Raw genomic sequence first — 15033 nt, forward strand, 5'->3', positions numbered from 1 at the left:
TATGAATATTGAACAAAATTCAACTGGATTTTAAAATTTATTTTTGCCATTTTTGTATTACCTTTTTCTTGCTTAATGAGTTTATATCTCTTATCATCCCAGAATTATGCACAATAGATTCATTAGCTATACCTGAGCATGTTATAGTAAATGGTGAAGAGTGCAATTTTGAACCGGGGGATAATGCAACATTTAGTTGTGAAGAAGGATATTCATTGGTTGGTCACGCCACTGACGAATGCTCTAAAGGAAACATAAATTTTCCTAATTGTTACGGTGAGTTTTCTATTAAAAATAAATCATATGATTCATCATGAGCCGTGTTCGATTTAGATTGACTTCATTTGAAAAAATAAAAGATTATTAAACTGCAATCATAGATCGATTTGATGAATATTTAACTGGTTGGATGAATTGAGGCTACTGGTGAAGTATGTATATTATTAAAATGCGGGACTGAAGGGGTGGGGAGTTTAAAAGGTATGAGACGTCAACATGCGGTGGGAGGGCAGACGAAACAGTACTCGTACTGCTACTGCTGCTGTTGCCACTACTACACTACTACTACTTACTACTACTACTGCTGCTGCTGCTGCTACTACTACTACTATGCTGCTACTACTACTACTACTAATTATTATTATTATTATTATTATTAATATTATTATTAGGCCTATTATTATTATTAGGCCTATTAATAATATTATTATTATTATTATTATTATTATTATTATTATTATTATTATTATTATTATTATTATTCATTTAGCCGACTGTGAGATGATTGATATAGAAGGGATTGATGTCAGTGGATCATTTCTGCATGCTACTCATGTAGTATTTTCTTGTGCAAGAGATGGTTTTGAACTGACGCCAAGATCGGCCACTAATGCAACTTGTGTTGATGGCTTGTACATCGGGAATATTCCTCGAAGCTGTGAAGGTATAACTAGACTAGCACAGAATTTACGTTAAATTGTTTATGAACTATAGGCAGGTTCACACTTGGGGTCACGTGAGATTTATTGAGAGCAAATTACGAAGTGTGGACTCGTTGATGTTGTCCCGCCACTGTGTGTCTCAAGCTGATCTGGCGTGAGTTACGCCTGGAATACAGTAGGTTTTCCACTTGGCGAATTTATTTGTGAGAATCGAAAGCGTCGTTCATGCGCATGCACATTTATATTTCTATTGGAATTTTCGCTTCAGCCAAATTGGTAGTTCGAACAGTTTCTACTTTTTGCGAAACGAAAAAAATGTGCAGCCAACCAGAGCTCAGGAACCGAACCGACGCCTTCGATTCGCTCGAGTAAATTCGCCTAGTGGAAAACATGCTTACGCTTTGGTTTTCCACTTGGCGAATTTATTCGTGCGAATCAAAGCGTCGGTTCGCTTCCTGAGCTTTGATTGGTTGCACATTTTTTTCGCTTCGCAAAAACTCCGATAGGAATGTGAATGCGCATGCGTATGAACAGACGCTTTCGATTGGCGCGAATAAATTCGCCTAGTGAGAAAGTATCAGCATAGCCATAGTCGTCCAGGGCAGATTAACTTTGTGGTATTTTTTTAGAAAACATCATTTTGATATTTATTTTCAAATTAATTTTTTGTGTGATATTGAAAGTTTAATTTGATTTAAAACAAATACATGCTACATAATTATTATCTAGCATTACATTTAAGACCGTCTAATTATAGAAACGCTTTTTTGTGTACTGTATATGATTTCATCAAATTATTTTTTTTATTTTACTCGAAATGTAAGACATTGATGAATGTACAAGAGGGATTGCCAATTGTGACTTACGTGCTGAGTGCCAAAATACTGTAGGTGGATTTAATTGTATATGTCCAAGTGGCTACCAACTTAACACTTCAGATGCAACCGTTTGCGATGGTAACTATTCTATATTTAAGATTCGATTTTGCTTAATGCCTGATACATAATATGATGTTGAAATATAGAATTGATATTGAAAACTATACTATAAAATTGGCGGAATATAAAACCATTTAACAACTTAGAAAATGGTATTCCACTGATTACCAATTTCTAACTCAAAAATGGTTAAATAAAATAATAATAATAATAATAATAGTAATAACAACAACAACAACAATAATATAATAATAATAATAATAATAATAATAATAATAATAATAATATGTCTTTTTTAAGATATAAATGAGTGCTTGATGGAACCATGCGCAGATGATGGATCAATTTGCATCAACACTGATGGAAGTTTCACCTGCGCCTGCACTGATGGATTTTTTGGAGATGGATTCACTTGCCAAGGTATGATGCAAACATACTCTACATGTATATACAGCTGGGTATGATTGCGTGTCCTAATGTCGTTATAATGTTCGCTTCTATTAAAAGTGGTATCGATGTTATCGTATTCAGAGCTGAAGGAAAATCTTGTTTTCATTTTTTAAGAATCAGATAAGTAAATGTGAAATGGTTCATGATCGTAACATTCCGGAGTGTCAATCAAACTTAACAAATGACCAATCAGAAAAGGGCCAGTAATAGTAACGTGTCCACAACTGGAGTTCGTTTTCCCCCTGGACCCCCGCTAGCGCCGCCCCTGGTCTCACAAACTCACGTGTTCGCTTATGTTTTTACACTGTCGTTTTTTGGGAACTTTTCGCTTATGTTTTTACACTGTCGTTTTTTGGGAACTTATAGCAACACAAGGAGCAGGGCCTTAGCAGAATGGTCTATCCCTAATGAGCTTGCCTGATTATATCCGTAGCAATTAAAATGAAAAATCACGTGAATATTATTATCATGTGTATACAAAAACTCTGTAAAATGTTATTATCTATTTGTTAGCACAAATTTTGTCAACGTGTACACCTATTAATTTTTTGGATGTGATATCATTCTTGTTTCTTCAAGCCGATTTCTTCTTTCGTTGGGGAAGTGAATATGGCGACTACAACTTAAGAGATGTGGCAACAAATCAGTTTACAGAGAAGATCTCTCCAACAATAAAACCAGCTAACGGGTTTCCTTTCTTTGACGAATTTTATTATAGCTTATATGTTAGTATACTATATTTGTGATTGATTGTATTTTTAACTTGGTACAATATCTGAAGTTATTTTACCTCTTTAAACAATTTACTATTCTAAGCTCTGTCAAATTTATTTGACAAAAAAACTGTTCTATGCCCATATTAATCATGATGTGGCTATATATGGTCATGATGTGATGTCATCATGCCCATATTTAGGCATGTCACATGTTTTTTTTCAAATAAAATTTGATAGTCTGGACAGGGCTTAGTCATCTTATATGACATTTATGTTGAATTAACTTTAAATCATACATAAGCCTACAATTATATAGAAGATTAATAATAGTTAATTATAGTTTAGAAATAAAATAGGCCCATTTAATTGTTGTTTTGTGAATATATATATATATATACACATCTTGTCTTCCTTGCTTTTCTCAAAATACAGTTTACTGAGAATGGAGTAATTGTTATTTCTAAAGAAAATGAAGTTAAGTATGGATTTTCTAACCCACCCACCGGAGGCTTTTATGATGGTTATGAACATAAAATTATCGCACCATTCTGGGCTGATACAGACCTTTCTGATGATAGAGTTGGCGATGTATACTACAAGGTATATAAACACATGCTTTCCATTCTATGATGTTGCTCATCTGTGTCTCGCTGTTATTGTTAGTGGTAGTGGTTTTTGGTACAGGTACTTTGATGTTTATTGTTAGTGGTAGTGGTTTTTGGTACTGGTACTTTGATGTTTTTAGGGTTACCCTAGCAGCAGTATCGGAGTATTAGTTTCATATTCATTTTGTGTTATTCAATTATGGCATGTCTTTCACAGGTTTACGAGAGCACAGATCGTACTCGAGTTAGGAGAACAACTGATCATCTTGAAATGTTGTCTGAAGCATCAAATCGTACAAGGACATTTTTAGGAAATAATGCACTTCCAAATAACTACCAATTTGAAGCAAATTGGATGTTGTTGGTCACATGGGATCGAGTTCCACAATATCCTGTTGAAAATAATATGGACAAGGTACAGTACAGTTCAAATTCATTTAACAATACGCAGTAATTGGTTTGGTTAAAAAAAAATACAAATGGAAAAGATGGGATGTTGACAGAATTTTAATTAGGATATATGCAGGCTGTCCAAAGACATTCGCAGAATAATGCTTCTCTTTCCTTTCGTGAAAATATATTTTATTTATTTCAGACAGCTACATTTCAGGCTGCTCTCATCACGGACGGTATCTACAGTTTTGTAATTTTTAATTATGAAATTGGTGGCATGAAATGGAATCCAGACATTTTATCTCAGAAGAATCTGGTGATAGGTTATGGAGTAGGTGTAAACGGAGAGCTCGACAATGCCCACTTAAGCAATCAGTACTTCCCGACTGAGAAGTCAAGATATTTTCCAGATTCAACCGGCAACACAGGCTTAGAGGGCCAGTGGTTCTTCAGACTTGAAAATCACAATGAAATGACATTTAACTATCGACAATATTGCATGGACTGGAGGCTAGACGAAGATGACAGGTTGTTATGGTTAGATAGACTTGGAACTTGCCCTTGTTCTTTACGTCAAGGTTCAAATGATCTTGGATTTGGAAATGGAAGACGTGGGCGTCGGGGAAGAAGTATGGATGCCAATGGTGGTGGAGGACGACCCCTCTCATCCAATCTTCTTAATGCAATTGACGACCTGGATGGTATATTTGCATAATATTATTTATACATTCGTTAGGGATGCATGAATTAGTAATTGTGTGAATTTTTATGTTAGTTCTGCTGTTAATGTTATGTTTATTGTATCTTGCCTTTAATTGAAATTGTGTCAGTATTATTAATTTGTTAACACTTGCCTGGATAAGCTATGGCAAAACAATTTTCAGAGGATCCAAAATAAAATGAGATGTCTAATTTGTGAACTTACCTGTTTTGTAACATAAACTTTGATAGTGTGAACAGAGCTTTATATTTTTTTTTTCTGGAATGAGGGAAAAAAAGGCATAAAGCTGGTTTTCCACTAGGCGAATTTGTTCGTGCGAATTGAAAGAGTCGGTTCATGTGCATGCCCATTCACATTTCTATCGTGTTTGCAAAGCGAAAAAATGTACAACAAATCAGAGCTCAGGAAGCGAATTCGAGGCTCTGATTCGCGCGAATAAATTCGCCTAGTGGAAAACCGGTTTTAAACTGGTTTTATTCAGGTAAGTCTCAGTCATATTAATAACACAACCGTTATTTTGTTTATTTATTACGTAACAGGATCTCCATTTTGCCTTCAAACTCAAGTCTCCTCCGCTTCAGGGGCCGGGATGAGGTGTTGTTACAGAGGGGACGGGTCACTCATTGAGGGTTATGAAAGTGATGTATTTGCTAGCAGCTTTGTAGAAAGACACCAGTTTGTTGAAGGACGGTATTTCAGTTTCTGGGCGTTTGTTTCTTGGTTCTGTAAGTTTGTTTAAATATTCCATGTATGCATTGTTAAGTATTAATTTAATTAAACTATGAGCAGAACATTTATATTCCTGTTAAAATTAACTTATAATATTACGTTATATTATTATTATGTTGTTATACAGATTATTATTATTATTATTATTATTATTATTATTATTATTATCATCATTATTATTGTTTTTATTAATATTATTATTATTATTGTGTTTATCATTTTTGATGTTGTACTTATTACTTATATTCTTTTTTAAAAAGATGACGATCTAATCCCACGATATTTTTGCTGTGAGAGGTCAAACGATCCTTATTACTGTGACCTTTATGCGCAAGTGAGACCAAAGGGCACATGTAGTGGCTATCTTCCTCCACATACTGGTATGTATACAACCCTTGGTATCCTTTTTAAATACCTAGTAATAGTAAAGATGATGATAATGATAATTATGAGGATGAAAATGAAGAAGCGGATGATAACATTGATAATGTTAATGATTATTATCATAGTGATGACGATGATGGTGATGATGATGATTGTGATTGTGATTATGAGGATGTTAGTGATGATGGTAATGACTAATAAAATAATGATAATAACGATGATTATAATGGTGATGGTGAAGGAGTCTTTTCTTGATATAAACTCATAATTGCTTTTCTGTCGTCAAAGCAGTTTCATTCGTTGTTCTGACTTTCTACAGAAAGCTTTTGTTATCTATAAAACCTCGAAATAAAAAAATAACTGAATGCAGCATCACATAACATACCCTAATATGAAACATTTCAGGTTGGATGTTTGGTGACCCTCACTTGCGAACTCTTGATGGATTTGAGTACACTTTTAACGGGCTTGGTGAGTTTATTCTGGTGGCGGTAGATGACGTACCGTTTGTGCTTCAAGGTAGGATGGAAATTCCTAAAACAGACGACGAATCGGTTCAGGCAACCGCGTTTACAGCATTTGCAGCTCAAGAAGGAGATGCCACAAAGGTAGATCTATAGATTCAAGGTTGTGCAAAGCCGGGAACTCACTGTGTCTTACTATGACGCCAGCACCGTCACTCTCTGTGTCATTAAAAACGATCCGTTGCGTGCGCATCGTGGTGTTGCGTTCTTTATAGAATTACGTCAGCCCACGAACGTCGGGAGCAGTGCGTGCCCGGCTTAATCTACAGTAGGCATATACCATTGTAGACTACTTCTAGTTGGAACACACTGTCAGATTTACTCTTTTCACATGACTGCTGAATTTCAAACAAAATATATAAAGGTCTCATCTCATTAAATACGAACTTTCTTTCCTTTCTTAAGTTGTAGCAAATACAATGTAGTAGCAACAGTCTTGTGTTTAACATATTCTAACAAAGAAACAATCAAGTTCCCCATTAAACGAAATTTAAAGGATCTTAGTCAAACTCAAAACTCAATAGGGAGATTTTGAAAATTTACGATAACGATAACGAATACGAATACGTCATTATCATTATCGTCATTCGAGCCTCAAACATTCTTGACAATATATAGTACGAGCTGGATATAATCCTTGATTCTTGCAAAAGGCATGAATCGCCTACGCTGTGACATATATAGCCTACTACTCTAAGGCGAAGGATTGTTTAAAAATTTGATGACGTAACAGTATTCGTTATCGTTTTCGTAATCTTGCGAAAACTCCCTAATGTCGTTTTGGGGGTTCCTTTGCTTTGAGGCTTACCAGAACGGTCCAGTTGGCTTTCAAGCTTTAATGATACTTTCTGATTCAAATACTTGTAGGTACAAATGACTCTCAATGCTAATTCAACAGACTTTGATATATTGGTTAATGGAAGCTATTATATCAATAAATCAAGTCTTGCCGAAGGTAAGCCATACTGTTATCGTTTCATAAAATGTAGTTTTTTACATGTAAATAGGAACCATATATATTAGTTAAACCCGTACCATATTTAATTGCGGTTTAAATAACTAAGGACACAATGTGATTTTATACCGGGTACTTGCGGTTAATCTATCATAACATCATTTTATTAAAGTATATTTTTTAATTTTTAGGCAATGTATGAATGAAAATAATATAACTGCGACGATTATAATGAAAATGTTTTTATTTAACAGGTCCGTTTGTTCCACCATCTGATCCTGGCTTTATCATAAGTTTGCCCACTGGAAATACGACTGGAAATCGCATAATTGCTTCATGGATTTCAGGAATATCTATATCGGTTGGCTTAACAGGACCTGTATTAGATGTTGTATTTTCGGCTCCTGAGATATTTAAAGGGAAAACTAAAGGATTATATGGTTTGTATCTATCTATAATATGCTACAAAAGAAAACATTTACTGATATCTTAGAAGAAGCCTCAAGAATAGGCCTAAACAGTCTAAAGTTAATGCCTGATAAAGTAAAATAGAATATATTTCAAAATTCATTCACAAAATAAATGATATGTTTAATGAATTTCATTCATATTTATTTATTTACTTTGAGAACATACGTCTTTTGAACGGCGGCACACACAAGAGTGGTGCGTTCAGCTTATTACAAAAATATAAAAATTAACTAAAGAAGGAGCACACTTCAACACAATCATTGATAAAATATGTATATAAACACGGAAAAAACTTTACATACAAAATAAGGCTACACATTAAAAAATTATACCATCGAAAATTAAAGGTATGGAGTAATTTTTATACAGGCAGACTCCTAAACAGATATACAATGCAGTATACGGTCTGTATTTGTAAAGGGTCGCTCCCAAATTATAGAATTTTCACAAGTGCACAAATATTATGCTGGTGGGGGGGGGGGGTGCATTAGCTTATGAATATTTACATTAATATATATTTATGAGTTATGCAGATGCCTTAACCAAGTAGGCATCCTTGGGAATACAAATTTGATTAAGCCCTACATCAGAATGTATAGTTGGAGCATTTGTTCACACTCAGGTTCTTCTTCTTAAATTTCAAACAATGAACATGTTTTCTTTTATTTTAGGCGTTTGGAATGACGATATAAGCGATGATCTGACATACCCAAACAACACAATAATGCCAATACCGAGTAACCAGTCCTTGTCGGAAAGTTCAGCATTCGATTTTGGTATTACATGTAAGATGCAACTTGTATTTTTTTAGAATGTATTGAATTGTATTGTAAACATTGTATTTCATTAAAGACCATACACAATCATTTCTGAGTTTGCTAATCACACCTTGTTTTTCCAGGGCGAACAACAAACCAATCCACTCTATTCGTGTATGGTGATGATTCATCATGGGAAACATTTAATAACTTAACATTTAGGCCGTTATTCCTGGAAGATCTAGTGGAAAAGTACGCAAATACGGCACTATATCAAGACGCAGTTGACGCATGTGGGGATGACAGCATGTGTTTGTTTGACGCATTGGCAACGAATGATGTGTCGTTTGGTGTCAGTTCGAAGGCAACTAATGAAAACAACAACGAAAACGCACAGGAACTAGGTAGGCCTATTAACAGCAATAGCGACTAATGGTGATGATAATGATAATAATAATAATAAATAGTGATGACAATAATGGTAGCATTATTAATGGCAGAAATAATACATTGATAATTGTATGAAAATATCTGGAATCTTAATCTTGTAAGCTATATAATCATTATGGTGATGTAAAATATAGTGCAATTAATTATGATAATAAATATGGTAATAATAATAAAGAATAATATGAATTAAATAATATGAATTAAATAATAAATAATAATATAAAGTAAATACTTATAGCATTTACTTTTACCAACCTGTTTACACAATTATTATATATTTAGGTTCTATGTATACTGTGCCTTGTATTAACAACCTGTTAATTAATTTGTTTTCCTTGACAGCAAATTTTCCACCAAACATAACTAGTGTATTTGCGATTACTCCGGCCGGTTCACTCACTGATTCAAATCGGCTGCATGCTGTTGTCGGAACATCCTATACACTTCAAATCGATGTCTTTGATCCGGAAGATGATCCTATAACATTTGGACTTGAGGACAGCGTACCAGGTGCCGGGATTGACGAAGGTAATGTTACACATATATGAACATTAAATTATTGAACCATATTTGTATATATAAAGAGGTGAGCTGATTTAGTGATTGAGCCTAAATGAATTTGTGATTGGATTCTGCCATTGACAGTAAGCGTCGCAGGGTCTATTCTATCGTTTGAAGCGTTTTCTATGCTAAGTGTAGTCCCATTATATTATCAGTTGTTTATAGGTTTGCCACAGATACTGTACTATTTGCAAGTAGAAATATTTTGTTAAACTTATGTTACTGCAAATTATGTTGAACAGATGGTGTATTCTCATGGACACCAGCAAACACTGATGGTGTGAAGATTACATTTATTGCTATGGACAACCAAGGAGCTGCATCAGCCTATCCACTGGAGGTTATTCTTTGTGAATGTCACAATGGCGGTGAATGTGACTTCGATACTCTTGTTGATGGATCTGATATTCTCAATAACCAATTTGCCGTAAGTTGATGTAATTCACAAATAATGTATATAGACCTATTACCGGAAAGAATAGGTGTTTGTCGTAAAATCTAGAATAAATGAATTCCTACTATTTATAAGCTGTAATCAATTAATTAATTAGTTAATCCTTAGCTTTCAATGGATCCATAATCTAAATGAACTCTATCCATTTTTTTTCTCTGTTCAGCACTAACAAGTCAACTATTACTGGTGGCCGTCCTTCATTAAATAGTTATTTATAAAATACAGTATACAACATACTTATATTGTACTTTGCAGGTGTCAGAATGCCAATGCTTACCTGCATGGACTGGTAGCAATTGCAGTGAAGACTACAACGCATGTCTAGATCAACCGTGTTATCCTGGTGTGATCTGTACTGACGAAGTAGCACCATCATCGAATGCGACTTGTGGCGACTGTCCTGATGGATTAGTTGGATCAGGGTTTAAATGTTATGGTAATTTTTTTATGTATGAACTTGTAATGATAATTTATTCATTATATAAACGCTTTGATAATATTGATTTCGATGTAGGATACTTAAACTGCCCATCTCTATCCGGTCTCAGATCGTTGTCAGATATCTAAATTGCCTGTCAGATCTTATAATAGTAATCGGAGTGTCTGTTAACTTTTGAGATTGTAGTCAGATAATCAAACAGAAGTAAATTATAAAAATATAATGATTGTGTCATTAGATTTTGATGAGTGTATTGAGGGGGTAGCATCCTGTGAACAAATGTGTACCAATACATTGGAGTCTTATACATGTAGTTGTACAGATGGATATGATTTGGATGATGATGGCATTCAATGTAATGGTAAGTTCAATGAAACGTTCTCTAAATTTCTTACATAACAAATTCAACATCACTTTAATGCAGTGATATATTTTTATGACGTAAGTAATATTTATTGCTTTCCAATAACGCATTACAAAGAAGAGAGAAATATATGAGAAAATTGAGAAAATTAAACACACTAAAAAACATTACAAATACAGAAAACTACCATAAACCCACCCACCCTCAGACAAAACGGAAATCATAGGATAACTATTTAAGCCCGAAGGCTTGTTTCAAAAGGAGGAAATCGTTTGGAAAATGCCTATTTTTTTTGTGGGTATATGTATTTTTTTAGGCATTTTATTGTTTGAACATCTAGGCGAAGTACAGCCATCTTAAATGTTTAATTGAAAATAAAATCAAGCAAAATTGCCTATTAACCAGATACTTGTTTGTGTTTTGTTTGTTTCAGACATTGATGAATGTGTATTGATGACAGACGATTGCAGTGACAATGGTATATGTGATAATATACCAGGATCTTACAACTGTACATGCCAAAACGGATACAGTGGAAATGGACAAACATGCAATGGTGAATTTCTTTCTTAATTCTATGCCATAGAGCTAAATGTGATACTAAGGTCTATTTCGTGTATAATCAATCACCTAAATAATCATTATGTTATCTTAAATAGACATCCCGCAAAGAAAATAGAACCGTCCGTTTCTGTGACGTATCGTTACTAATGCTACAATCTGTCCCCAACTACATCATTTTGTTCATTTCTTAATTTCATATCCTGCTCCAATTCAGAATTTATTTTTGACACAAATATTTAAACATTTTGAGCATAATTACTAAACACATATTCACATTAAACCATTTTGGTTACTTTTTAATTTAGATATAAATGAATGCGGATACATTGAAAGCCCATGTGATGATAATGCAGACTGCAGCAATATTGATGGTTCTTATATCTGCCAATGCATTAATGGTTATGAAGGCGATGGGAAAGCATGTCAAGGTAGGAAAGCACTTATTAATATTAATACTGTATTATTATCATCGTCATCGTCGCCGCCGCTGCCGCCGCTGCCGCCATCGTTGTTACCGTCGCTATTCCTGTCATGTACATCATAGTCGTCATTTTTGTCGTCGTCATTTTACTCTTCATATATGTCTGATAGAATCGGAATCAGATCAGAATCAGAATAACTTTATTATCTCCAAATGATGAAATTTAATGCTCGATAAAATTAAAAACCTTTCATATAAAAATACATTCAAATATAAATACAATAAAAAGTACATCAATAATTCAAAACATCAGATATAAAAACATAATTTGACGTACTTTACAAATGTTATGTACTGAGATATTTTAACATCTGATGTATGTAAGTATATTACAAATGAGGGTATAATACATAAATAGTATAATTGCAATAGTAATCTGTTTGATAATAAAGTTTCATGATTATTTATAGATGTTGACGAGTGCAATCGTTCACTGGACACATGTGATCTGAATGCTGACTGCTTGAATACAGAGGGATCCTTCACGTGTACTTGCTCCTCCGGATGGACTGGAAATGGCACTTCTTGTAAAGATGTAGATGAATGTGAAGTTACCAGTACTTGCAATTCTCGGTCTTCATGTACCAACACTCCTGGCAGTTTCATTTGTAGCTGCCCTGATGGATTCGCAGGAGACGGAGCAACATGCATAGGTAAGTGAATATGCCCACACCATCAAATATTATGTGACAAATAACTGTGATGCCAATATATGGGTGTAATCTGACACCATCATGCCCATATATGGGTGTAATCTGACACCACCATGCCCATATATGGGTGTAATCTGACACCATCATGCCCATATATGGGCAAACACACACACACACCTGTCACATAAAATTTGATAGTGTGGAAAGAGCATTAGGATTTATTTTTAACACAGATTTCACAGATTAACCAACACAAAAATTACATTGAGATTGAGATAATTATATTTTGCTGATTTCCACAGATATTGACGAATGTAGCACTGGTAGCCATAACTGCTCTGATGGGGCTATGTGCCTTAACAATAACGGCGGTTTTACGTGTCCGTGTAGAGAAGGCTACAATCTGACTGCCGGGATGTGTCTAGGTAGGCCTATGGGATTTTTTTTACATTTTTAATGTAAATACGGTAACAAATTTCTGAGAAAGATGAGCAACAGCTATCTACATATTTAAATTACATCTTTTATTTCTGATATTAGATGTTAATGAATGTGAAGGGAATGTGGATGTCTGTGATGCAAACGCAAATTGTGAAAATACTGTTGGAAGTTTTATGTGTATCTGCTACGAAGGATACGTACAAAAAGATGGCGCGTGTCAAGGTATGTCGGAATAAATAATTTTGGTAAATTAAATGTAAATATTTAAGCGGGACGTTGCAAAATGGATTAGGCATATCAATTTCCAACCAGAAGCATTATCCACTCCTCGTTTTACTTGAAGGTGCCCAGTTTGCTGTTTTGTAGTCATTTCTTGTCCATTCTGAGTTCCACTGTTGAAAATTTGATCACGGAATAGATTATACAGATAATGAATAATTATGAGCGTAATTTGGAAGATAACTTAAGATGTGGACGACGATTTGGTATAAAATATTTAGGTACGTCTATCTTTCTTCCAAGTATACCAGTCCATCTTCTTTAAACGAATTAAAATATAGCACAAGTGGAACGTAATATTTAATCCACCAATCAAGTGAGAGTCATCTAGGTACGTTATAAAACACTTTATTAGAATGTAATACTTTATTACATAATAGCAATAGAATGAATCTGTTTAAAAAGAAAGTTAATAATAATTATGATGATATTAAGTGTTAACAACTTCTTGTAAAATAATGTTCTCAATTTACAGATATTGATGAATGTGAACTTGATATTGACAACTGCCATCAACTGTGTAATAACACTGATGGAAGTTTTATGTGTTATTGCGGTACAAATTATGAATTATCAAATGATACTGTGTCTTGTGAACGTAAGTACCGGTAACTAATGACATTTTTATGCGATTGGAGCGTTTGGTCCAGGGACTGATGTAGCGTTTGATTCCTCAAAATAATTGGCCTCGTGAAGCTTGTCTTAAAAAAATTTTAAATTTTCCAGATTTGCAAAAAATTACAAATTAATAATAAATACATTGTTTAATGTATATCTATAGGCCTATATTCATAAAGTATTTAGTTTTAGAGCATGCCTAAAGCCAATTACAATTTTACAGTTAAATAAAGCATTATTGCAACGATATCTTCAGACATTAAAGTCAAAAGTATGATATTTTAAGTAAAATAATACTTATTTGTTTTATTTATACAGCGATAACTGGCGCAGAGTGTATATTTGATCCATGTGTCAATGCATTTTGCTCCATGAATGGAATGGATATCAGTTGTCTTTGTCAACCGGGTTATGAACAAATTGAGGGGAACAATACGCACTGTCAAAGTGAGTAGATTTGAATTATTATTATTATTGTTATCATTCTCATAATGATTATTATATTTATGGTAACTATTCAACCAATTGATGAAAAAGTAGGTATTTGAAGTGTAACCACGTCCACATATTTTCTCTTATTATATTAGATATTAATGAATGCGTTGTAGGAACTGACAACTGCGATGATGCATACGGGTCGTGCATTGATCTGGATGGATCCTACAACTGTTCATGTAACAATGGCTATCAACTTAAGCAGGACCAAAGGACATGTGAAGGTACCGTACCTAATATCATATGCTTAGTACTTAGGAGAATGTATAAACATTAAAAAAATATATGTGTAGTAGGCCTATACATAATTTAGCTTGAACACCAAACACATGTAATTTATTTTACAGTAGGTGAACAGCACCTAAAATGTATGTAAAAAATCTTGAAAAATGTATTTGAATATTTTGACCAAATATTTTCTAAAAGTACATACCAGATACCAGGCTGAAAGCGCACAGATATTTATTAAGAAATTATTAAAACACAAGATGACAATAGGCCTAGATGACAATTTATCAGTCATTTACCATGGAGTAAAAGGATACATTACATAAGATACGATTTTATATGTACGCTCAATACTGTTGTTGAAACTTTCAGTAATGTTATTTTAAAACATGATTTTTTTTTAAGCCTTAGCCGATGGGGT

The 15033-nt window shown here is 33.9% G+C and overlaps 1 protein-coding gene across 1 annotated transcript in view; it reads left to right on the forward strand.

The window, feature by feature from the left end:
* Positions 1-15033, forward strand: part of LOC117110188 — a 42881-nt gene that overhangs the window by 18690 nt on the left and 9158 nt on the right. Inside the window, exons 41-68 of the mRNA XM_033252811.1 lie at positions 103-276; positions 770-943; positions 1766-1897; positions 2180-2299; positions 2909-3054; positions 3478-3645; positions 3868-4065; positions 4246-4744; positions 5304-5489; positions 5754-5873; positions 6283-6485; positions 7269-7356; positions 7611-7796; positions 8499-8612; positions 8729-8989; positions 9378-9563; positions 9839-10023; positions 10306-10486; positions 10728-10850; positions 11287-11409; positions 11723-11845; positions 12309-12551; positions 12854-12976; positions 13092-13214; positions 13747-13869; positions 14208-14336; positions 14477-14608; positions 15018-15031. Coding sequence (XP_033108702.1) covers positions 103-276; positions 770-943; positions 1766-1897; positions 2180-2299; positions 2909-3054; positions 3478-3645; positions 3868-4065; positions 4246-4744; positions 5304-5489; positions 5754-5873; positions 6283-6485; positions 7269-7356; positions 7611-7796; positions 8499-8612; positions 8729-8989; positions 9378-9563; positions 9839-10023; positions 10306-10486; positions 10728-10850; positions 11287-11409; positions 11723-11845; positions 12309-12551; positions 12854-12976; positions 13092-13214; positions 13747-13869; positions 14208-14336; positions 14477-14608; positions 15018-15031 — 4577 coding nt within the window. The remainder of the gene's footprint in view (positions 1-102; positions 277-769; positions 944-1765; positions 1898-2179; positions 2300-2908; positions 3055-3477; positions 3646-3867; positions 4066-4245; positions 4745-5303; positions 5490-5753; positions 5874-6282; positions 6486-7268; positions 7357-7610; positions 7797-8498; positions 8613-8728; positions 8990-9377; positions 9564-9838; positions 10024-10305; positions 10487-10727; positions 10851-11286; positions 11410-11722; positions 11846-12308; positions 12552-12853; positions 12977-13091; positions 13215-13746; positions 13870-14207; positions 14337-14476; positions 14609-15017; positions 15032-15033) is intronic.

Source organism: Anneissia japonica, unplaced genomic scaffold (genome assembly GCF_011630105.1).
Source record: "Anneissia japonica isolate Jap-2015-1 unplaced genomic scaffold, ASM1163010v1 scaffold284697_len431725_cov185, whole genome shotgun sequence".
NCBI classification, from domain to species: domain Eukaryota; kingdom Metazoa; phylum Echinodermata; class Crinoidea; order Comatulida; family Comatulidae; genus Anneissia; species Anneissia japonica.